The 22,436-nt window shown below is 54.3% G+C and overlaps 1 protein-coding gene across 1 annotated transcript in view; it reads right to left on the reverse strand.

Moving 5' to 3' along the window:
* The window catches only part of SHANK2 (SH3 and multiple ankyrin repeat domains 2), a 476,763-nt gene that overhangs the window by 22,146 nt on the left and 432,181 nt on the right, over positions 1–22,436 (reverse strand). The window contains 4 exon segments of the mRNA XM_043581937.1: positions 4,126–4,146; positions 5,300–5,308; positions 5,589–5,669; positions 6,250–6,385. Coding sequence (XP_043437872.1) covers positions 4,126–4,146; positions 5,300–5,308; positions 5,589–5,669; positions 6,250–6,385 — 247 coding nt within the window.

The raw sequence follows: 22,436 nt of genomic DNA on the forward strand, positions 1-22,436 counted from the left end.
CAAAGACCCCGTGTCGGGAGCAGTGGTCCCTGGTGGCAGTCCTAAGCACCTCCTCTCCTCTCTGGCCGTTGGGGAGGGGAGCGGTCCCGGTCTGCGATGTTGAAGGTCACGCGGCTAAAAAACCCGTGACCAGGCGAGCCGGTGGGTGGGAGCTGGGCCTCGCGCCGGGGTCTGCCGGCCTCCGCATCCCCACCCCACCCTGGGCCAGGGGTCCTGAGCCCTGAAGGGCGGTGGGCATCGGGATGGTCTGCCCGCTCCAGCCGGCTGAGGAGTCAGGGCACTGTCCACACCAGTCGCCCCGTGCTGAGAGGGGCGGGTCTAGGGGTGCCCAGAAGTGCGTGCCTGGGGGTCGTGGCCACCGTGAGTGGATGTCCTCGTCCTTGTTTTATTTATTATTGAAAAAAGTTTTTTAAATGTCCATTTATCTTGGAGACAGTATGAGTGAGGGAGGGGCAGAGAGGGGGAGACACAGAATCCGAAGCAGGCTCCAGGCTCGACGCGGGGCCCGAACTCATGAACCTCGAGATCGTGACCTGAGCTGAAGTTGGACGCTTACCCGGCGGGGCCCCCCAGGCGCCCCTCCTTGTCCTTGTCCTTGTCCTTGTTTTAAATCTTGGCCTTTCCACCTCCAGCCAAATGTTCTTTTATTTTATTTTATTTTTAAATTTTTTTTTTTCAGCGTTTATTTATTTTTGGGACAGAGAGAGACAGAGCATGAACGGGGGAGGGGCAGAGAGAGAGGGGGAGACACAGAATCAGAAACAGGCTCCAGGCTCCGAGCCATCAGCCCAGAGCCCGACGCGGGGCTCGAACTCACGCGAGATCACTCGAGATCTCGCGAGATCGTGAACTCCCGGACCGCGAGATCGTGACCTGGCTGATGTCGGACGCTTAACCGACTGCGCCACCCAGGTGCCCCCCAAATGTTCTTTTGAACCAGAACACCAGAGTTCTTGGGTTGTGGGGGGTACGGCTGGGAACGATTGCTTTCAGTGACAGCCATTAAGTGTGGTTTGTGCGATTCAGATGGGAACACGGACAGCCCGTGGCTTCCGCACGGGAGGCCTGGGGCTCCTCCTGCCTTGCGCCCGCCTCTGAGGGTCTGTTTACCAGAACATGAAGGCTTTTAGGAAAAGCTGTCAGGCTGGAGTCCCACTTCTCGTTGTAGAGTCTCCAGGTTTTTGTGCTTCATTTAAGAGAGCCTGGGTTTGGGTCTCTATTCGGGGATAAAGAGGATTAGCGAACGCAGCCCCCTGCAGCCCTAAAATGAAGTGCTCTGCGGCTGAGAACAATCCCGCAGACGCATCTTAAAAACCACCTAGCAGGGAGTTGAGGAGAAGCCTCTAGAGGCAGCCACGTGCTGTCATTTTCTAAGCAAACGTACGGACTGGGGTGATGCTCACCGTCCATAAACTGCCCGCTTCCTGGCGAGGGGGCAGCGTGTTTTAGGAGGGGAGGTGGCATATTTGGCAAGAGCGGTTAGGTCCCCCGGGGAACCAGAGCAGGGACAGCCAGAGCGTCACAAGCCTTCACCCCCCCCCCTCCCCAACCCCCCCAGCCCAGGAGCTCACCCTTGGCCGCTGGCAGGCTTCAGCCAGTGCGCCCTGAGCCCTCCCAAGGCAGAAACCCACGTTCCACGAGCCAGACCTCAGTGGGATCTCCTCTGCACGAGGGAAACGCAAACCGACGGCACCAGAGGCCACGCGCCAGCCCCGGGGGAGGCAGTGGCTGTGGCCGGCTGGCCCACTTCTGGCTTAGTCTTCCCGGGAGGCCGTGAGGGCGCGGGGAGGGGTCTTTGAGCTGTTCCCGGCCTGATGGCCCTGATGCGTTTCACACCTTCCAAGGGTCAGGCCTGTGGGTGCAGGCAGCACCGGGGTCGCCCGGGGGAGCCAGGGCTGGGGCCATCTCACTGGTGTGACAGTTTTCTAGAACCACCGCAAACAGTTCAGAACGAAAGAAGTTTGTTCTCCGTCAGTCTGGAAGCCAGAATTCCCAAGTCAAGGTGTCAGTAGGATGTTTCTCCTCCTGGAGGCTCCCGGGGAGGATCCTTCCTGCCTCTTCCAGGTTCCAGGGCTCCAAGCGTTCATTCCTGGGCTGTGGCCGCGTCGCTCCAAACTCTGCCTCTGTGCCCTCCTCTGTGTGTGTCTGAATCTCTTCCTCTCTTGTGAGGTCATGGTCATTGGCTCTGGGTCCACCCCAATACAGTGCAGCCTCAACAGGCTCACATCTGCAAAGGCCCTGTTTCCAAATAAGGTCCCTTTCTCAGGTTCTGGCTGGACGTGGGTTTTTGGGGGGACGCTATTCAACCAGTATGTTGTAAAAGTCTGTTTCCCCCCTGTTGCACATGGCCCTGGAGCATGGGGAATACTTCTGAGCTTAGACCGGTCCCCCGGAAGAGATGGCAGGTTCTGAGGTTAGACCGGTCCCCTAGAAGAGACTGGCAGGTTCTGAGGTTAGACCGGTCCCCTGGAAGAGACTGGCAGGTTCTGAGGTTAGACCGGTCCCCTGGAAGAGACTGGCAGGTTCTGAGCTTAGACCGGTCCCCCGGAAGAGACTGGCAGGTTCTGAGCTTAGACCGGTCTCCCGGAAGAGATGGCAGGGGCAGTGTGCAAGAAGCATTCTCTGCATGCCCACCAGCGTCCGATGCTCCAAGCTCTGTGAGGCCGGACTGTCCACTCCCTCGCTGCGCAGTGTGGGCCGCTGGAGCGCCACACTGCACCCCACAATCTCCCCAGCCCCGTGGACTGCTCACACAGGAGCTGGGTGGGCCACAGCCACGGGGCAACTTTGGGGTCTTGCGTGCACACTGTCTCCCGCACCAGCTGGGGTCGGGAAATGTGGGGGAGGGGCATTTGGTCTCAAATTGCCTCCAGTTTTCTCTGCTGTTCAAAGCCAGGTGGGTCTCCACCCTCCAGGACTCCCTGTCTCCTGTGCCCGTGCTGGCCACAAGGATTGTGACTCCTGTCTTTTCACACGGTCCAGGATGGCTGCTGGAAGCGTCCCCTTGACAAGGGACCTTCTCGGCCAGCTCTGTTACGGCAGTGAAGTCCCGGGAGCCCACGCCGGGGTGCCTTATTCAGGATGGTGTGGCAGACAGAGGGGTCATCCCTGGGGCAGCAGGGTGTTGGCCTTGGGTTGAAGGGGACTTCGGGGAGACATGGAATCCCAGGAAAATTTCTGGGCAGTCCTGGGGGTGGCGGGTGGAGGCCGGGGAGGAGGAGCAGGTGCTCTGACTTGATGCTCTAGGACCCATGGTCGTGCCCCCAGATACCGGCTGATGGATTCTGAGACCCACCTCCCGACTTCAGCGTTCAGAATACCGCGTTGTGCCTCCACGCCAGCGCCTAGGCTCCCGTGATGGGGTCCACGCCGTGCTCCCCCAGACCCCCAGAAGGAGTTTTGAGTTTATTGTGCTTCTTTCTATCATTGGGATCGTTGTCTCCAGCAGTCAGGTGAGAAACACCCCAAAATATGGATGCTGCTGAAGGAGGAGCCCGCATCGTTCTGGGGCTCTGTTGTTGGGGCTCTCGTGGCGCGTGTGTCTCTGCTGTTCACAGCACTGCAAACCGTCCCCCACCCCGTGCCAGTCGGCTCCCGGGTCCCTGCAAGCTTAAGGACGGCTATCCCGCAGGCAGAGAGCGTGAGAGCCAGGGGCTTTCTGTGAGCTCGAGGATGCTGCCCCTGCCCCCAAGGCCCAGGCAGCTAGCAGTCAGGGGACCAGCCCCTCGCCCCGCGTCGGGGCCCCGCCGGCCTGCACCCCGGCTGCCTGCTGCGTGTGGCCGTGGACCGGACGCAACTTCGAGGCTGCCGGCGGGTAGGGCGGGCCCAGCTGTGACAGCCTGAGGGTCCCACGGGCCTCATGGTCATGACGATGAGGACACAGCTCTGGGGGAGACGCACAACACGTCAGGGGTGAGAGAGGAACCACACTGGGAAAAGCAAAGCAGACAGGACAGACTGAGACAGGACGCGGTCTAGAGCTGGGCCCCTCCATAGGCCCCGGCACAGGGAGGAGACAGCGCAAGAGTACGGCGGTGTAGACGCCACGCCGACAGCCACAGAGGGGGTCTCTTCCATGGGGTATGCGGGCAGGGGCTGGGAACAGACACTGGGCTGGCCCCTTACCCTTCTTCTTCCGGATGGAGGCTTGCAAACAGAAAGGGGAGGGTGAGTCCACGACGGCAGCGCTCCCCCGGGGCCTGGCTAGGGGGCCCGGAAACCTAACGCTGACCGGAAGCTCACGCGGGCCACACGCAGAAGGGTGGGGTGTCTAGACAGCTGGGTTTATGGCTCTCCCGGGAACCTGGTGATGGGGTGACCTTCCCCTTCCAACATGACCGGCTGCTAAACCTGCTTCCTGGCCACGGGTGAGACACTGTCCCCGCAGCACTGTGCCAAAGCGGCACGGGGTGACAAGGGGAACACGGAGTCCCCGCACGGGGGAGAGACGCCAAGGCCCGGGGGAGGGGCCAGGGTAGCACGTGCTGCCCAGTTTTAAAGGATGTGCAGCAATTCTGTGGTCATCCCCACCGGGTGCCACGCCAGGTGCACGGGGACAGTCAGGGCTCTCCTGGAGAGCCTTGTTCGGACGGACAGGACGTGGCTGGGAGAAAAGGGGCTCGTGAGGAACTATGGGTTCCGGGAGGGTCTAGAAGGTCTCCCCGGGAGGCTGGGGTCAGGTGGGAGTGACGTCAAGTTAAACGCCGACGGGGGGGAGCTCGGACTCCCCCCACTGAGCCAGCTGTGCCTGATGGGCGGGTCCTGGGCTCAGGGCCGGTTTCCGCGCTGCACGGGGCGCCCAGACGCTGGCCCTTCATCACCCGGCCAGCCCCTCTCCACGCTCTCCGCAGAGCAAGCACATCGGCCCTCTCGCCACTTCTGTGTGGAAGAGCCAGCCTCCTACCAAGCGTGTCCCTGGGCCCCATGGGTGACACCCCAGCACGACATTTAGCCAGCATCCGGATGGCCCGCGCCGGCTCTAGAATCTTCCCTCTCAGTAGCCAGCACTGCCCTGGACCCGGGGCCCTTGCTGCTCTGAACACCCTTCCCTGTCTCTCTGATAGGGCCAGTGGCTCGAGCTCTCCTGTGCCTTTCAGACCTTTTAGAAGATTCTAGGAGCCCCCTACCCCTGGTGCGCACCCTTCCAGGCCTGCTGGCCCCACCACCATCTACACCAAACCCCAGGGATGGAGCTTTCTGGTCTGCGTCCAGCACGCGGGGGTGGTGAGGCGGATTTGGGGGGTGGGGTGCGCCCGAGACAGCAGGGGAGCTGTTTGGGGGACACCGTGGGGCGGCTTACCTTTATCCACTAGTGAGAGGCCCAAAAATTCAAAACGAAACAATGTTAGACGAGCCGAAAACAGCAAAAGGCAAGACTAGCAACCGCCCCCGAAGCCAGCAGGACTCCCACGGACATGCCAGCGTGGGAGCCACCCGCACGCAGGGCTCCTGATGCCGTTCCAGGGGTTCAGGGGCAGGGGACGGGACAAGCAAGCGGGCACAGGGCCATGCACGGGCTGAGGCAGCGCGGACAGGTCCCGGGGGTGGCGGCAGCGGGGGGCCGGGCGGGCCAGACGGGCGACTCTTACCGAGCTCCTCCAGCTCCGAGGTCATGGACTTGGAGCGCAGGGTGAGGGCCGTGGTCGGGGCGCGCTTGGGAGGCGGGGGGGCTTGAGGGGCAGGCGGGAGAGACATGGGTGTGAGAGCCTGGCCCTGATGTGCCCCTGCCCCCACCCGGCTTCCAGAACAACCTGGGGGCCGGCGGCCCCGAGCCCCCAAGGTGGGGAAGCAGCCGTGTCACCCGCTGAGCTTCCGCTCGGGCCGCGAGGGGTTGGGACCGGGACAGGCCCTGCGTGGGGGGCCCCTGCGCTCTGTACTGAGCCCCCCAGGCACACCTGGCACTTGGCACCCCTGCCCTCCCCGAGGGAGCAGAAACGCACAGAGGGGAGCCTGTCCGGCCCTCTTTCCGCCGCGTGCCTGCGGGTGACTAACGGACCTGGTGGTTCCGGCAGCCTTGTAGCCCCTGGCCGGCCGCCCCCCACCCCCCACCCCGTCACAGCGAGGACCCGGGCCTCACACGTGTGCCTGTGCCCCCCGGACCCAGGGCTGCTGAGCACAGCCTTGCCTGAGGCCCGAGCTCCCGAGTCCTCTCTTCACCTCCCCGTCTGGCTTCTTTTCCTCCTCTCGGGGGGCCGCCCCCCGGGCGGGAGATGTGGGGGGCGGTGCAGGGGGGCGGGGCGGGGCGGGCACCTTTCTTCCTGGCGGTGTCGTCCGGGTCGAGATTCCTGGTCACCGTGACCACCTTGAGGACGAGGTGGTTCCCTCCCTGGCGGATCATGTTCACCACCTGCCGGTGGCCGACCTTCACAACGTTCTCCTTGTTCACCTGCGGGAGACAGGGGCTGTGGGTGAGGGGCCCGCGCGGGAGGAAGGGAACAATGCCCCCTGCCCCCCGTCCCCCGCCCGGTCAGCAGACGGACAGAGGGAAACCGTCGTGGCTTCTGGAACCACAAGTGCTCTGGGGGGGCCAGGGGGTGCTCTGTGGTGGCCGCAGTCCAGCTAACCGTGGCCTGGTGGTGGAGGGGGTGCCTGTCACTCTGCGCAGGGCCGTTTCCAGCTGCCAGGCGGCCAGGGCTGATTCTCATTGAACCCGGGAGGAATTTCTTGGCCACCAGTGATGCGCGAAAAGCCAGACAGATTTCCAGGGTCCCGGGCTGTGGCCCTACAGCTTTCCGTTGTCACACTTAAGAGGAAACACTAATTGCTTTTCACAGATTTGGGGAACACACATCCACTGAAACGGCTCATTTCCTCCAGGTGCTCCCTCCCTCCTCCACTCCTGCCCGGGACGCTGCAAAAGGCACAGAAACTTGGCAGACGAGGTGCCAAGGGCCACGGGTCCGCCGCCCTGCCCATCCAGTGACACCGGAGGATGCCTCCACCGCGGCCACTCGGGTGTTCGCCGAGCTCCTGGCCCCCGCCTCCCCCTTCACATCTGTCTGTCCCCACGGCATCGGCAGGCAGAGCCGGGGCTGGGCCTTGAACTCCGACACCGAGGGGACTCTGCACCTCCTGGAGTTTGGGGGGTTCTCGGGCGTAGGGGCTCCACATCTCTGGCCCGGCGTTGCCCCTCACGCTCACTGAACTGGACCCCTCTGGGAGGGGCGTGGGCACCTGCCATCCCCACAGCTCCCAGGGTGAGCGCCGGGCACCGAGGGGCAAGGGAGTGAACCCGAGATCGCCCTGTGCGCCGTCCTCCAAGAAAGAAAAGCCCCCTCCCCCCACTGCAAAGAACAGGTGGGAAGCCCCTGAGGCCCCGCCCATCCCTGCCATCGCTGTCCCCATTTTGTGGTACTTTCTCCTGCTGGGGATTCCCTAAAAACCCATCAAGGGCAAGGGAGCCTCGAACAGAGACGTTAACAGGCCCGATGACTCCTCACACCTGGGCACTGGGGTCCCCACACCGACGACAGGTGCGCTCCTCCTGGCCTCGGAGCGCCAGACAGGGGAACTCGTGTTCGGTGAGACACGCGGTCTCCGCGGCCCCGAGAAAGACACAGACGCAAGCCCCGGGACCGCAGCTGACGCCCCTCCTCTCCCTCTCTCCCCGCCACACACCAGAGAAGTGACTTGTGTGCTTATTCCCTCGCTCACCACTTTGCTCAGGGCACCCACAAAAAGTCAGGTGGTGAGGGGTGACCCTGGTGGGCAGCCCGTCCCTGCTTCCGGAGCAGATGTTCTTGTGGGGGGCTGGCCACACGAGTCGGTGAACAGGTGTAACCCCAGGTGTGCGGAGTGTCACCCGAGAAAACAGGCCCAGGGAACAGGAGGCAGGGGCCTGGGCCGGGTGGGGGCTGGGGGCCCGGGCACAGGCTGGGGGAGCCCCGCTGCAGGACAATGGGTGCCGGCAGCGCCCCGGGCCCCACCTCAAACGGCCCATATTAAATTCCCATCCTGCTCTGCAAAGTGAATACGTTTGGATAGAGTCCTTCTCCCAAAGCAAGAAACGTATCAAGGTCGGAGCAGCGGGCTGCGTGGCTCCGGGCTTTCGTGGATCAGCCACCGGTGTGCGGGTGAGCGCTTGGCCAGCGAGGGCACAGGGGTGCCACGTGGCTTGTGCTATGATGCCTGTAAGCGTCCTCCTCTGAGAAGAGCGGGCAAAGGCGCAAGGCAGCAGGTTCAGCTTGGAACCCGCAGAGCAGGACTAAAGGCAGGACGGGCCCCTTGGCTGCATTCTCCTTCCCAGCACGGGGGGCACGGAAGAGAGGAAGAGGACGAGCAAAGCCGCACTTCGGGGTTTCCCAGCTTTCAGGGGCGCCTGTGGCTCAGCGGGTTAAGTGTCCGGCTCGTGATTTCAGACCAGGTCGTGACCTCATGGTTTGCGAACTCGAGCCTCGCGTCGGGCTCTGGGCTCTGTGCTGACAGCAGGGAGCCTGCTTGGGATTCTCTCTCTGCCTCCCTCTCTCTCTCAAGATAAATAAACATTTTAGAATTCCCCAGCCTTTAATGTATTTTTTTTTTAATGTTTATTTTCGAGAGAGAGAGAGAACGAGAGAGACAGTGCATGAGTAGGGGAGGAGCAGAGAGAGAGGAAGGCACAGAATCCAAAGCAGGCTGTCAGCACAGAGCCTGACACCGGGTTCGAACCCACGAACTGAAAGACCATGACCTGAGCTGAGGCTGGATGCTTAACTGACTGAGCCACCCAGGTGTCCCAGCCTTTAAACAAACTCAAAATTCAGTTTAACCCACAGAGGGACATTATAATCAGCTACCGGCCATACGACAGGTGCTCTGGGCTGCTTGTGTGGGGACAGGAGCCTCAGAGGCTGAGTGGGTGAAATGCTGCCTGATTCCTCAGATGTCCAGCTTGGCGTCTTGAACTTCCACGGGGTTCCCGTGTCCCTCAGAACACCTGGGCCTGCAATTCTGGCATGCTGCCGCCAGGGGGTGGTGTGGGCCTCGAGGGCCTGCCACGTTTACGGAAGGTTAACCCCAATGATGAGCCTCCTGGGATGACTGCCTTGCAGAAGAAAGACACGGGTTATGAGCCATGGATCCAGTTAACTGCAGGGCAGAGTAACATGCCCCTCCAGGCATCGTCCTTCCATGCAGACGTGGAGCCATCTAAGGAGGGAGCAAACCACGGCTACATCCTGGCAGAGGGCAAGAACCCAGGGCTAGCATCCACCAGGGTTCAGAGAGCTTCTGTGAAGAACAGGAAGTCAGGCTGCCTTTGCACACTTTCGTACTCTCCTCAATCATTCTCTTCTTCCACATGAATTGTCACTCAGAACACAAAACTCACACTTGCACGCGCTTTAAAGAGACGGCGTTCTGTAGGGCCGGTTACAAAACCCAGAGGACGTCACCCAGGCCCCACCTGTCACTCCCAAAGCCTTCAGCTCACTCTAATTTATCCCTGAGTCTCTGAACATGCTTATGTGGTTGCTCCTTGATGTTTCCATTCTATTTTATTCATTTATTTTTAAAAAATGTTAAATGTCTATTTTTGAGAGAAAGAGAGCACGAGCGGGGAAGGTGCAGAGAGAGAGGGAGACACAGAATCTGAGGCAGGCTCCAGGCTCTGAGCTGTCAGCACAGAGCCCTACACGTAGCTCGAACTCACGAATCATAAGATCATGACCTGGGCCGAAGTTGGACGTTTAGCCAAGTGAGCCACCCAGGCGCCCCAGTGTTTACATTGTAGATGTGGTCTGCTGACACACTGATGTGGAACATGATGGCTTATCCCAGGGTTTCTGAACAGTGGCACAGTTGCAAATGTGGACCATTTAATTCTTTGTTGTGGGTGTACATGATAGGATGTGGGGCAGTAGCCCCGGATGCCAGCAACATCCCCTTCCTCCTAAATGTGGCACCTGCAGATGTTTCTAGACATTGCCAAATGTCCACTGGGAGGTCAGAGTCGCCCTCAGTTGACAACCACGAATTCAGGTCTTTCCTTTCATCCCCCAGGACTTCAACCTCAGCTTACAGTTGTATCATAATTCCGACTAGATCAACACTCAGGGTTTACATCACGACTGTGTAATATCTATTCATAGCTAAATCATGTAGTATATTATGATGACTTTGTCTTCCCATACATTATGTCTTCCCCAGGGTAAAATCATTTTCTGTTGTTTGTTTATTGGTTTAATTTCCCATGTACTTAACAGTAATTCCAATCCAAACACTTCCTAATTATGTAAATCTCTTTTCAAAATCTTCAAATATGTTGGGGATTTTGTTAAGTTTATGCTGAAGAAATTGCTCCTGAAGACTTCAGCTCTTTTCTGCACAACGTGGGTTTGGTGTTTTCTACGCCCGTGTCCCATTACCTCTGTCCCCTGGATTCCTTCCGATTCATTCTTGTGTTGGGTCGCCCAAATCCCAGACCCCCTGGATGTATTTTTGGCTGTTGCTTGGTATAAAGCCTCATTTTTGGTAAAGGACATTCTCGAGTTGCTTTCCAATAAAAGGAGTTTGGGAGATTTTTTTTTTTTTTGATACAATGCTTACTTGAAAATGACTTTAACTGCACACTTAACTGGGAGTTTGGGTACAAAATTTGAGGTTGGAGGGTAAGGTAAAGTAAATATCCTAAGACCAACTCCTCTGCAGGGAATGTGTACAAAGTCTCGGCAAAACAACTCCCCCACCCCCAAACCCAAACAAACAAAAGCAGTTCCCTGAAAGCTCTGGAGCGTGAACTAAGGTAAGCGGATTTTGGATGGGAGTGGAAAGTCAGAAGTGCTGTGTCATGGACAGAGTGTGATGCGGGTCACTCAAAGCCCTGATGGAAAACTTCAGCCTTTCTGGCTTAAAAAGTCAGAGGACAGAACCTTGGGGGGTGGCCACAGCTGCCAAAGTGAGGGGGGCGTCCCAGAAAAGAGAGAGTCAGGGAATGGCAGCTCCATGTTCTGTGTGTAAACTGTTCCCAAATATCCGATAGAGGGTATGAAACTGTGCCTGCACTGGGTTGACTCAACGCAGCTTGCAGATAAGGCTAATATGCCTGACCTGACATTTGAGCTACTCCTACTGCCTCCCAGATATTTGTAGTTGGAGACTAGCCACGGTAATTACCAGCGAAAATGCAAACATCAATGCTCATCCAAGGAATCTAATGGAATCCAGACCATCACAGCATAGTATTTACAATATTCAGGATACAATGAACACTTACTTAAGGAACCCAGACATGACTAAGATGGTGGAATTCTCAGGCAAGGACTTTGAAGCAGCTATCACAACAATACTCAACTAGGTAAAGGAAAATATACTCACAACGCATGAAAGGTACGAAATACCATCAAAGACATTTTTAAAAATGTAAAAAAAAAGAAAATGTTAAAACTAAAAAATACAATATCGTAAGTTAAAAAAGGCACTGGGTGGGCTCAATAGCGAAATGGATACGGCAGAGCAAAGAGTGAAGTTGAAGAAACATCTGAAGAATTTATCCAATATGAAGAAGATGGAGAAAGGATTTCCAAAAGTGAACAGAATCTTAAGGACTTGAGGGACAATGTCAAAAGGTCTACTAGTTTGAGTCCCAGAAGGGAGAAAATTGGAATCCCAGAAGAGAGAGAGAAAATGGATCAGAAAAAATAATTTAAAAAATGATGGCTGAGGGGCGCCTGGGTGGCTCAGTCGGTTAAGCCTCCGACTTCGGCTCAGGTCATGATCTCACGGTCCGTGGGTTCGAGCCCCGCGTCGGGCTCTGTGCTGACAGCTCACAGCCTGGAGCCTGTTTCAGATTCTGTCTCCCTCTCTCTCTGCCCCTCCCCTGTTCATGCTCTGTCTCTCTCTGTCTCAAAAATAAATAAACGTTAAAAAAAATATTTAAAAAAAAATGATGGCTGAAAACTTCCTCAGTCAGGTGAAGGACATAAATTTACAGATTTAAGAAACTCTGTGAATCCCAAACGGGATAAATATAAAGAAAATCTCCCCTGGGCACATCATAGCCAATCTGCTGAAAGTCAAAGGTAAAAGGAGGAAATCTCAAAGTGGCCAGAGAATAATGATACATTACTTATGGAAGAACAATGATTTCAATGACTGTGGACTTCACATCAGAAACTCTGGAGGCAAGACTGTGGAACATTTTTACACTGTGAAGCCTAGAATTCTATACCCAGTGAAAATAGCTTCAAAGAACGAAGGCAAAATAAAACATTTATAGATAAATGAAAACCATGAGAATCTGTTGCCAGCGAATCTGCACTACAAAAAACAAAAACAAAAGCAAAACGTTAAAGGAAGTTCTTCAAGCTGGAGGGGATACAGATACTAGATCTTAGAGGCATGAGGATATCAGATATGGTAAGTACCTAGGTAAAATAGAAAATATTATTTTTCCTCTCATTTAAAAAATAGATATGACTGTTTGAGGCAGAAGAATATTGTTTTGTGGGGTTTACAATGTAAGTAAATGTGACACCTGTAGAGTACATGAAGGCAGGAGCGAGGTAGACACACCTACGTGGTTGTAGAGCCATTATATTTCCTGTGAATTGTACAGTATGGATTATAAGTGGGCTGAAAAGTTAGGGATATATACTGTAATCCTAGAGCCCAGCACTAAAAAGAATGTAAAGTACAGCAAAAAGCCAATACATTAAAATGGAGTTCTAAAAATAGTCAAATAATCCAAGAAAAGCAGAAAAGGGAGAACAGAGGAAAACAGAAAAGAGAAACAGAAACAACTAAACTGGTGGACCTACATTGAAAAGCACCAATTATTACATTAAATGTTAATGGGATAAAACTCCAGTTAAAAGGCAGATACTATAGGGGCTCCTGAGTGGCTCCCTTTGCTTAAGCACCTGACTCTTGATCTCAGCTCAGGTCATGATCTCTGGGTTTGTGAGTTTGAGCCTTGTGTTGAGCTCTGCACCGACAGTGCAAAGCCTGCTTGGGATTTTCTCTCTACCTCCCTGTCTCTGCTCCTCTCTCAAAATAAATAAACTTAAAAAAAAAAGTGGGGCACCTGGTGGCTCAGTTGGTTAAGCACCCAACTCTTGCTCTTGGCTCAGGTTATGATCTCACAGTTTGTGAGTTTGAGCCCTGCGTCAGGCTCTGTGTTGATAGCGTGGAGCCTGCTTGGGATTCTCTTTCTCCTTTGCTCTCTGCCCCTTCCCTCTCTCTCTCTCTCTCTCAAAAATAAATGAATAAACTTAAAGAAAAAGGCAGACACTATAAAAATAGATTGTGGAGAAAGACCTAATCTGCAGGTCAGAGAGCAAACAAATGGAAGAAGGTTTCCCGTGGGTTGAGCACTATATCAACATCAGACAAAAGAGACTTCAACCACTCTGAATAACAGTTTGGCAGTCCCTCAAAAAGTTACACACAGAGCTTTGAGATGGCCCAGAAACTCCAGTCCCAGGTGTATTCCCAAGAGAACTGAAGACATGCTCGCACAAATACCTGCACACAAAATTTCATGGTGGCATTACTCCTAGCAGCAGAGAGAAGCGGGTGGAGGGTGGAGAAAGACTGTTGATGGGTGTGAGATCTCTTTCTGTGACAAAATGTTCTAAAATTAGACTGTGCTCATGGTTGCAAATTTCTGTGAATATACTAAAATCCACCAGATTGGGTGCCTTAAATGGTTGAATTTTATGGACATGAATTATATCTCAATAAAGCTGTATTAAAAAAACAGACTTCAGGGGCGCCTGGCTGGCTCAGTTGGTAGCGTGTGTGACTCTTGATCTCAGGCTTGTAAGTTCGAGCCCCACGTTGGGTATAGAGGTTACTTAAAAATAAAATCTTTAAAAAAATAAAAAATAGACTTCAGGAAAAGAATATTACCAGAAATAAAGAGGGATAGTTCAGAATGCTACAGGAGATTATTCATAAAGAGGACGTAACAGTCATAAACACTTATGCACCTGCTCACAGGGCCTCGATATACTGAAGCAAAATTTGACAGGATAAAAGAGAGAAATGGGCAATTCTACAAATACAGCAGGACACTGAATACCCCTTTCTCAAATTGATAGGACAGTTGGGCAAGAAAATCAACAGAGACTTAGATGATCTGAACAATCATCTTGACCTGATATTTATGGATCAGTAACTACAGAACACACATTCCCTTCGGGCGTGTGTGGAACACTCACCAAACTGGATGAGGTACAGGGCCATACAGTTCAAGTTTGGAAATAATTTTCTTTCTTTCTTTTTTTTTTTTCTTTTTCAGTTTATTTATTTGAAAGAGAGAGAGTGGGGGAAGGGCAGAGAGACAGAATCCCAAGCACTGTCAGCACAGACCCTAATGTGGGGCTTGAAACCACGAACAGTGAGACCATGACCTGGGCCCGAAGTCGGACGCTTAACTGACTGAGCCACTGCCTGGTGCCCCTAGTTTGGAAACAATTTTCCTTCAGGAATTTGAAGGCTTTCATTCATTTACTTTGGTGACCAGGTTTGTTCTGGAGGGATCTGTGACCACTTGTGTTCGTGGAACGTGAGTCCCCTCCCTGTGGCCCCCGCCCACAGGGTGGAGAGCCCTGCAGGATGGCCTCTTTGCCCCAGGCTCACCAAGATGTGTTGACGCACCATGGTGTGGCTCTGTCCTCACCTCTCAAGTAGGGCCCTCTTCACCGGGACATTCTTGCTCTTTAGGTGTGGAACGCTTCCTTCAACCATTTCTTGGCCATTCTCTTCCTTTCTGTTTCTCTTCAAGGCAACCTTGTTTCTTCTGGACTGGTCCTCCAACTCAGTTGTCTTTCTTCTTCCATTTACCATGTCTTCTCTTTCTTAGAGACTCCCGTCTGTTTTATCTTGTAATCCAGCTGTCAGAATTTTCATATCTGCTAGAGTAGTTTTAAATTCGAGAGCTCTGATTTTGTCTTACGAATGTTACTTTTAAAAAGAGTATTTTTGTTCTAACATCGAGGATGCAGTATCTCCTTTTATCTCACCGAGCACATTAATAATAACTTTTCAAAATCCTAGTCGCCCTGTGTGATCTGTGTCCTCCATTTTCTCCATAGTATGTTTGTTTTGGGCTCTGTGTTTCTTACAAATTCTTTTTCTTTCATAGAAAGCAGAAAAATAATTTATTCCAGAAGGTGGCAGAAATAAGAAAGTCATCGTGAAAATACAGTTCAGTGTAATTCTGCTGGGACAGATACTCCCTGGGAACACCGTCCTCCTCCTGACTGTGCCCTTGGAGAATCACGGACTCGTGACAGTTTTTAAACACTTCACCGATTCCCATGTTGTGAGCAGGCTGGAGTCTTCTCTAAATGACCAGGTTCCGAGAAGACAGCAACGTCTTTCTCAGAAGAACAGTGCCTTCTGTCTCAGAAGGTGTGTAAACATTTTATGGAGTCAGTTAAGGAGGCACAAAATGCATCAAAATGTAAAAAAAAAAAAAAAAAAAGACAGGAATGAATACCGCTTTGTAGAATAAGATATTCAAAAGCGGAGTGAATGTTTAAGGCACCTCCTGGCCAACCGAGGCGAGTCAAGGAAGGTGGTCTGGGTTTGGAGGGGACTTTGCATCTAGAAGAATGTGGCCTCAATGACTCTGTGCTGGGGAGCGGGTCTTTCTCCTCAAGGCCAGTGACACTTGAGGTCCCAGGTGGCTTCATCTTTCAACTGTGGGTCCAAAGAGGGGTTGAGGTGGGCCAGAACTGCAATCAGCCGAAAGAGGGGAGCAAAGTGAACGGGTCACCAGCGGGGTGATGATGACTCCCCAGTCGGGCCCCTCAGGGTACCAAGAGGTTGGTGAGGCCCCAGAACATGCTCGTTGTGACTAGAGACCCCGTGAGAGTGTTCTACACCCCGGTTGCTGCTGGAGCTGCCGGTCCCCACCCGGCTGCCTCACCTGCGAGACTCATTCTTTCATCAGGTGCACGGTGCTTCTTGGCAGGCAGCACATATCTACGAGTGGCCCCTAAAGAGCTGATTTCTGTCCCAGCCAGTTATTCTGTGAACACCGACAAGTGTATATGGAGGGAAAAGCACAGAAGAGCCCACACAATATTGAAAGAGAAGAACAGAGTTGGAGGACAGACAGCACCCGACTTGAAGACTTAACTATTGAACCACAGCAATCAAAGACTGGTGAATGAGTAGACAGACAGACACGCTGAACACGAGAGCACCTGGAAACTGCCCCCGCCACCAAGAATAGTCACCTGATCTGTGATGAGGGAGCAATGGACAAGAGACAGACTTTTCTGTGTCCCACTGGAACAACAAGACATCCAGCTGCAAGATGAATCTAGACCCAGACCTTACACCCTTTCACAAAAAATGAACCCTAATGGGTCATCGACCTGAATGTGAGACACAAAACTGTGAAACTCCTAGAAGATAATCCAGGAGAGTATCTGTGTGACCTGCATCTGGTGAGGACTCTTTTAAAAAGTGTATTTATTTATTTTGAGAGAGAGAGAACATGTGTGCACAAAATCAGGGGAGGGGCAGAGAGAGAGAGAGGGAGAGAGAGACTCCCAAGCAAGCAGTGCACTGTCAGTGCAGAGCCTGATGCAGGGCTCGAACTCACAAACCATGAGATTGTGTCCTGAGCTGAAATGAAAAGCCAGACGCTTAACCAACTGGGCCATCCAGCTGCCCCCTGGTGACAACTCCTTATCACATCAAAAGCACCAACCACGAAAGAAAAAAGTGGTAAGGAGGACTTCACTAAAAGACACTGTCTGTAAAAAGACACTGTCAAGAGAATAAGAAGCCATATACTGGGAGAAATTCTTTGCAAACCTTCACATTTACCCCAGATAAGCGGAAAGCCTGTGTCCATGCAAAAACCCACACGCAAATGTTTATAGCGGCTTTACCCACAATTGCCAAAACCTGGACACAACCAAGCTGTCCTTCAGCAGGTAGATGGATTAACAAGCTATGGGACATCCAGGCAAAGAAATATTATTCAATGTGGCTCTCAAGCCACAAAAAGGACATAAAGGGACCTTCAATGCATCTTACTAAGTGAAAGAAACCAATCTGGAAAGGCTACATACTGTGTGATACCAACTGCGGGAAATGCTGGAAAAGTCCAAACTATGGAGACAGTAAAGATCAGGGGCTGCCAGAGGACAGGGGGAAGGGAGGGATGAACAGAAGGGGCGTGGACAGGGGAGTTTGAGGGCAGTGAACTTGTCATTCTGTGTGGTGGACACATGTCGTTTGTCTAAACCCATAGGACGTACAAAGCACAGTGAACCCTAACGTCTACTGTGGACTTTACTTAATAATAACGTATCCACACTGGTTCATTAATTGTAACAAATGCACACCACACTAGAACAAGATGTTAAAAGTAGGAGAAATGGGGCACCTGGATGGCTCAGTTGGTTAAGCGTCCGACTCGGTTTCAGCTCAGGCCACGATCTCAGTTTCATGAGTTTGAGCCCCGCATGGGGCTCTGTGCTGGCGATGTGGAGCCTGCTTGGGATTCTCTCTCTTTCCCTCCCCTGGCTCACACTATCTCTGTCTTTCTTAAAAATAAATAACTAATCTTAAAAAAAAGTAGAGGAAATGAGTGAGTGGGGAGGGGTGAGGGAGTGTTCGGAACTCTCTGTACTTTTCGTTCTATTCTTTTCTGTAAGTTAAAACTACCAACAAGTAAAGCCCACTCATTGAAAAAGAAGCTCATTACTACAGTTTTTATTATGGAAAAAGTCCCTCAAATGTGCAAAAGCAGAGAGGCAGTTGCACCGAACCCCATGCACCCCTGCCCTCCGCACATTCTTGTGAATTCCAGCTTTCTATCACTTCTCCGGAAGGCAGTTCAGCAGGCTTTTTATTGAAAGACCCAGCCCCGTAGTAAAAACATAGTCACAATACCATGATCACACCGGAAAGGCAACCCGGATTGCTCAGGTCATCACAACCATCCGCTGTCGTGGCTGAGGCTGGGTCTTGCCTGCGTCCAAGTGCACAGCCGGCTTACCGGAGTCATGACAGCTACATGTCGCACCTGGTCGGCCCGCCTCTCGTCTTGTTTGATCTGGAGGTTGGAAGCTGGACCATGTTCAGGTTTGATTGGGGCAGGTGGACGGGTCAGGTGGTGCCGTACCCCCCACCTGAGGGGCCCCTGAACTTCTGCTTGTGTTTTGAGGGACGTTAAGATTTGGCGGGGGCGGGGGGCAGTTCAGGAATGGTCAGCCGGATCCATCCCGTTAGCTTGTCATGTCACTGTTTTTTTAAGTTTACTTATTTCTTTTGAGAGAAAGAGAGAGGCAGAGAGGGTGCACACAAGTGGGGGAAGGGCAGAGAGAGAGGGAGAGAGAGGATCGCAAGCGGGCTTGAGACTTGAGACGCGAGGCTTGAACCCCAAACCGTGAGATCGTCACCTGAGCCGAAATCGGAGGCTTAACCACCTGAGCCACCCAGGTGCCCTGTCACGTCCCATTTTTACCAGCCCCTGATGGCCGCTGCCTGGATTCTGTACCTCCAGGGGCGGTGAAATGGTGACTTCCTACTTCTGTGGTTCCTTCTCCAGTTACCAGTTGGACTCATTTGTGAAGGGAAGCTTGCCCTTCTCAATCGTTACACTGCCCTGAGCTGCTGTGCAAGAGAAGTGCTTGCTTCTTTCGACTTTTACCAGCTTCCAGATTAATGAATTGGTTCCTTCAAAAGTGACCCATTCTTTAAGATGCATCATCATGAAATCAGGGGTGTTTGAAAACCATTAACATTTTTTTTAATGTTTATTTATTTTTGAGAAAGAGTGAGACAAGCATGAGCAGGGGAGGGGCAGAGAGAGAGAGAGAGGGAGACACAGAATCCGAAGGAGGCTCCAGGCTCGGAGCCGTCAGCCCAGAGCCCGGCGCGGGGCTCGAACCCACGGACCGCGAGATCGTGACCTGAGCTGAATTTGGACGCTTAACAGACTGAGCCACCCAGGCGCCCCAAAACCATTTTTAAGAAGTTTTTATTTATTTATTTTGAGAGAGAGAGAGAGAGAGAGAGAGAGAGAGAGAGCGCACAAGCTCTCCAGGAGAGGGGCAGAGAGAGAGGGAGAGAGAGAATCCCACCTGATGCAGGGCTCGAACTCCCGAACTGCAAGATCATGACCTGAGCTGAAACCAAGAGTTGGACATTTAACCGACGGAGCCACCCAGGTGCCACAAAAACCATTTTTGATATATCTGAATCCTCTGCAATTAAACAAGCTTTTTGTCTGTTTTGATACAAGCTTTGTTTTTAAGCAAGCTTTTATTTGAGAACAACTTCAGATGTGCACAGGACTCGTGAGGAAGGTAGCGCACAGAGCATCCCTGGTCCCCACACCCAGCTTCCCCTCTTCTGTACGTCCTACATCAGTGTGGCACACCCGTCACGATTAGTGAACCGATATTGACATGTTGTTACTAACTGAAGCCCACGTCCTACTCAGATCTTAATTGTTACTCAGTGTCCCTTCTCTGTCCAGGACCCCATCCAGGCCACCACGTGACTGTCAGTAGTGTTTCCTTAGATTCCTCTTGGCTGTGACCGTTCTGATGACTTTGGCAGTTCTGAGTACCTTTCAGGTATTTTCTAGACTATCTCTCTTTTTAAAAAAAATTTTTTTAATGCTTATTGTTGAGAGTGAGAGAGAGAGACAAAAAGCACGAGTGGGGGAGGGGCAGAGAGAGGGAGACACAGAATCCGAAGCGGGCTCCAGGCTCCGAGCTGTCAGCACAGAGCCCGACGCGGGGCTCAAACCCACAGACCGCGAGATCGTGACCTGAGCCGAAGTCGGACGCTCAACCGACGGAGCCACCCGGGCGCCCCTTGTAGACCATCTCTTAATCATGATTTTCCCTCTCACGGTCAGATGGGGTTGTGGGTTTGGGAGGACGACCACAGGGTGAGAGCCCTTCTCATCCCCATCACGTCGGGACACGTGCCCGCCCCCCCCCCCCCCCCCCCCCCCGTGACTCGTCCCCGCGATGCTGACCTTGGTCACCTGGCTGAAGTGAGCGTCAGATCCCTGCCATACAGTTGTTCTTTCTTGTTCCCACGCTGTCCCCAACCGAAGAAAGCCACTGTGCAGCCGCACCTCGGGCGGCTTACGGCCCATCTCACTGAGACCAGTGTGGCCTCATAAATTGTAGGGATTCTGGGTTCTTCTGCAGGGGAGATTTGTCTCTTCTCCTCTTTTGTTTATGTGTTCAACGGCATGTTCACATCAGTAGGACTCCCAGATATCACCTGTGTTGTACTTTGGGTTATCACCCCAGACTCTGTTAGGTAGTTACGCACTCTGGTGCTCAAGGTTGGCCCTGCTTTGGCCCCGGGGCTGTGTCCTGTGTCCCTGGGCCCTGCCTCCACGCTCTGTATCTTACTTCCTCCCTGGCCCCAGCCGCAGCTCGGGGCCACCCTTCCTGGTCCGCCCTACTGGTCCCTCACCCGCTCTGTGCAGCGTCTTCATGGGACCTGCACACCTTTCCTGCCCGCAGGCGAGACGCGGTGTTCCGGGCTCTTGGTGAATCTGTGCCGACAACTTCAACTGAACGTTAGAACAGCAGGTGTGTTAGGCCTTTGGCTTCCCTTTTTTGTCTCTTTGTTAAAAATCGGGGCTCCTCGCGGCCAGCGTGCAGGTGATGGTTTCTTTGCTCGCCCTGTCTGCGAGCGTGTCATCCACGAATCCATCATCGATCATTCGAAGCAGTGGTGTAGCGAGGGTCCCAGCAGCGGTCCAGTTGCCGAGCACGAGCAGGGCTGAAGATGTGCTTCCTCCCCTTGGCAGCCACGTGCAAGGTGCCGCTCGAAGTGATTCCTCTGTTAATGCATTGCTTTCATCGGCAGGTTATGGCGTTGATATTGTCTTGCTCTTGATTTCTAAAAGGTTGGTTTGTGTCTTACAAGGAAGTGCAATTTTAACCCGATTTCCTATTCTAATGTATAAGACAAATCGTGTCAGGATTCTTTTCTTTCTCTTCCTCACCCAGCCCCCGAGGCAGCAGGAAATCGAAAACAATGGCGCGTCGTCATCCTTCCGTTGAAAAGAAGAAACGAGCATATACCCGCGTGGATGTCTGTATGCGTGCGTATGCCTGTGCATACGTGTGCACGTGTCTGTGTGCACGTGTGCCCGTGCGGGTGTGTGGTCCCCGCCTTCCTTGCACAGACGGTAGCCTTCTGGTCACGCTTCTCTCAGCCTTGCCTTTCTTACGGAACGACGCATCCTGGAGGCAGCGCAGGGCAGCACGCGGAGGGGTCCCCCCCTGCTGACGACACCTCACGGCCTCCCGGCATGCGGCCGTGCGCTCTATCCCCGGGACACCCGCACGGGCCCGGCCACAGTGCCGTGGGGGCAGCCGGGGGCCGCGGTGGGCGGGCTGCCTCGCCCGGGACTTCCTTCCGCCCGGGACCCCACCCCACACCCCCTCGGGGAAGCCTGCCCGTGGTGCCAGCGGGCGGCGAGCAGAGGGCTCCCGCGTGTCCGCCAGCCGTGGGCGCACCAGCCGGCGTGGGCTCGGAGCGTGGCCGCTTTCTTGCTGCACCCACCGCCGCCCCGTCTGTGAGGCCCGTGCGGGCGCCGTGCGCACGTTTCTGTGTTCACGCGGGGCGGCTGGCCTCTCCCGTCAGCAGGCATCACGGTGCTGGGACCTGTCGTGGATGCAGATTCCAGACCCCGAACAACAGCGCTCAGTAAATACTTGGGAATGCGGAAAAACGCTGAGCGGGGGCGGGGTCCGAGACCTGGGTTCGGGTCCCAGCTCCCTGTCTCCCAAGCGAGCGAGGGACCTGGACCGGGCCTTTGAGTCTCACGGGCCCCGTCCGACGCGCCGGGAGAATAAACCCCAAGCCGGCGTCCAGCGATCCCACGGCCGAGGAGGGGGATGGGTGTGTGACATCCGTGTCAGCCAAACCGGAGGCTCTGCTCTGGCAGGGAGGGGGCCGCTGCACCCCCAGCCCCCTCCCGCCCCAGCCCTTCTCCCAGTCAAGGTTGGGCCTGCGAGCCGGCCCCTCTGACTTTCTGGTTTGAACCGGCTCGGTCTCGCGCTTTGTCGCTGACCCGCCGACAGTCGGTCCCGTGGGGTCGGGCGTCCGGCCCTTCCTGCTCCAGCTGGGGCCAATCTGGCACAGACTGGGGGCTCTGGGGGCTCTCAGCCCATCACCTTGTCACTCTCCTGGCGGTCGCCGGCCATTTCCGTTCAAAGCAGCGCACAGACGCCCCATGGGCGCTGCCCGAGTGTCACCCGGCCGTGCTGGGAAGCCAGGACGACCGTCCATGCCAGCATCCCCCTTCCCCCGTCTCCCAGAGCTGCCCTTGCCCCCCATTGCGCTGGCTCCACACGGCCCCACGTGAGGTCTGAGGGGCCGGAGGCCCAGGCGACCCACTTGGAACCACGGAGGGGGGCGGCCGTGCAGTGGGACTCACGAAGCAAGATCAAGAGGGAGCCCACGGGGAGCACCCCCGACGAGTCCCCACGGGGAGCACCTCCGAC

The sequence above is a fragment of the Prionailurus bengalensis genome, chromosome D1 (assembly GCF_016509475.1).
Source record: "Prionailurus bengalensis isolate Pbe53 chromosome D1, Fcat_Pben_1.1_paternal_pri, whole genome shotgun sequence".
Lineage (NCBI taxonomy): Eukaryota > Metazoa > Chordata > Mammalia > Carnivora > Felidae > Prionailurus > Prionailurus bengalensis.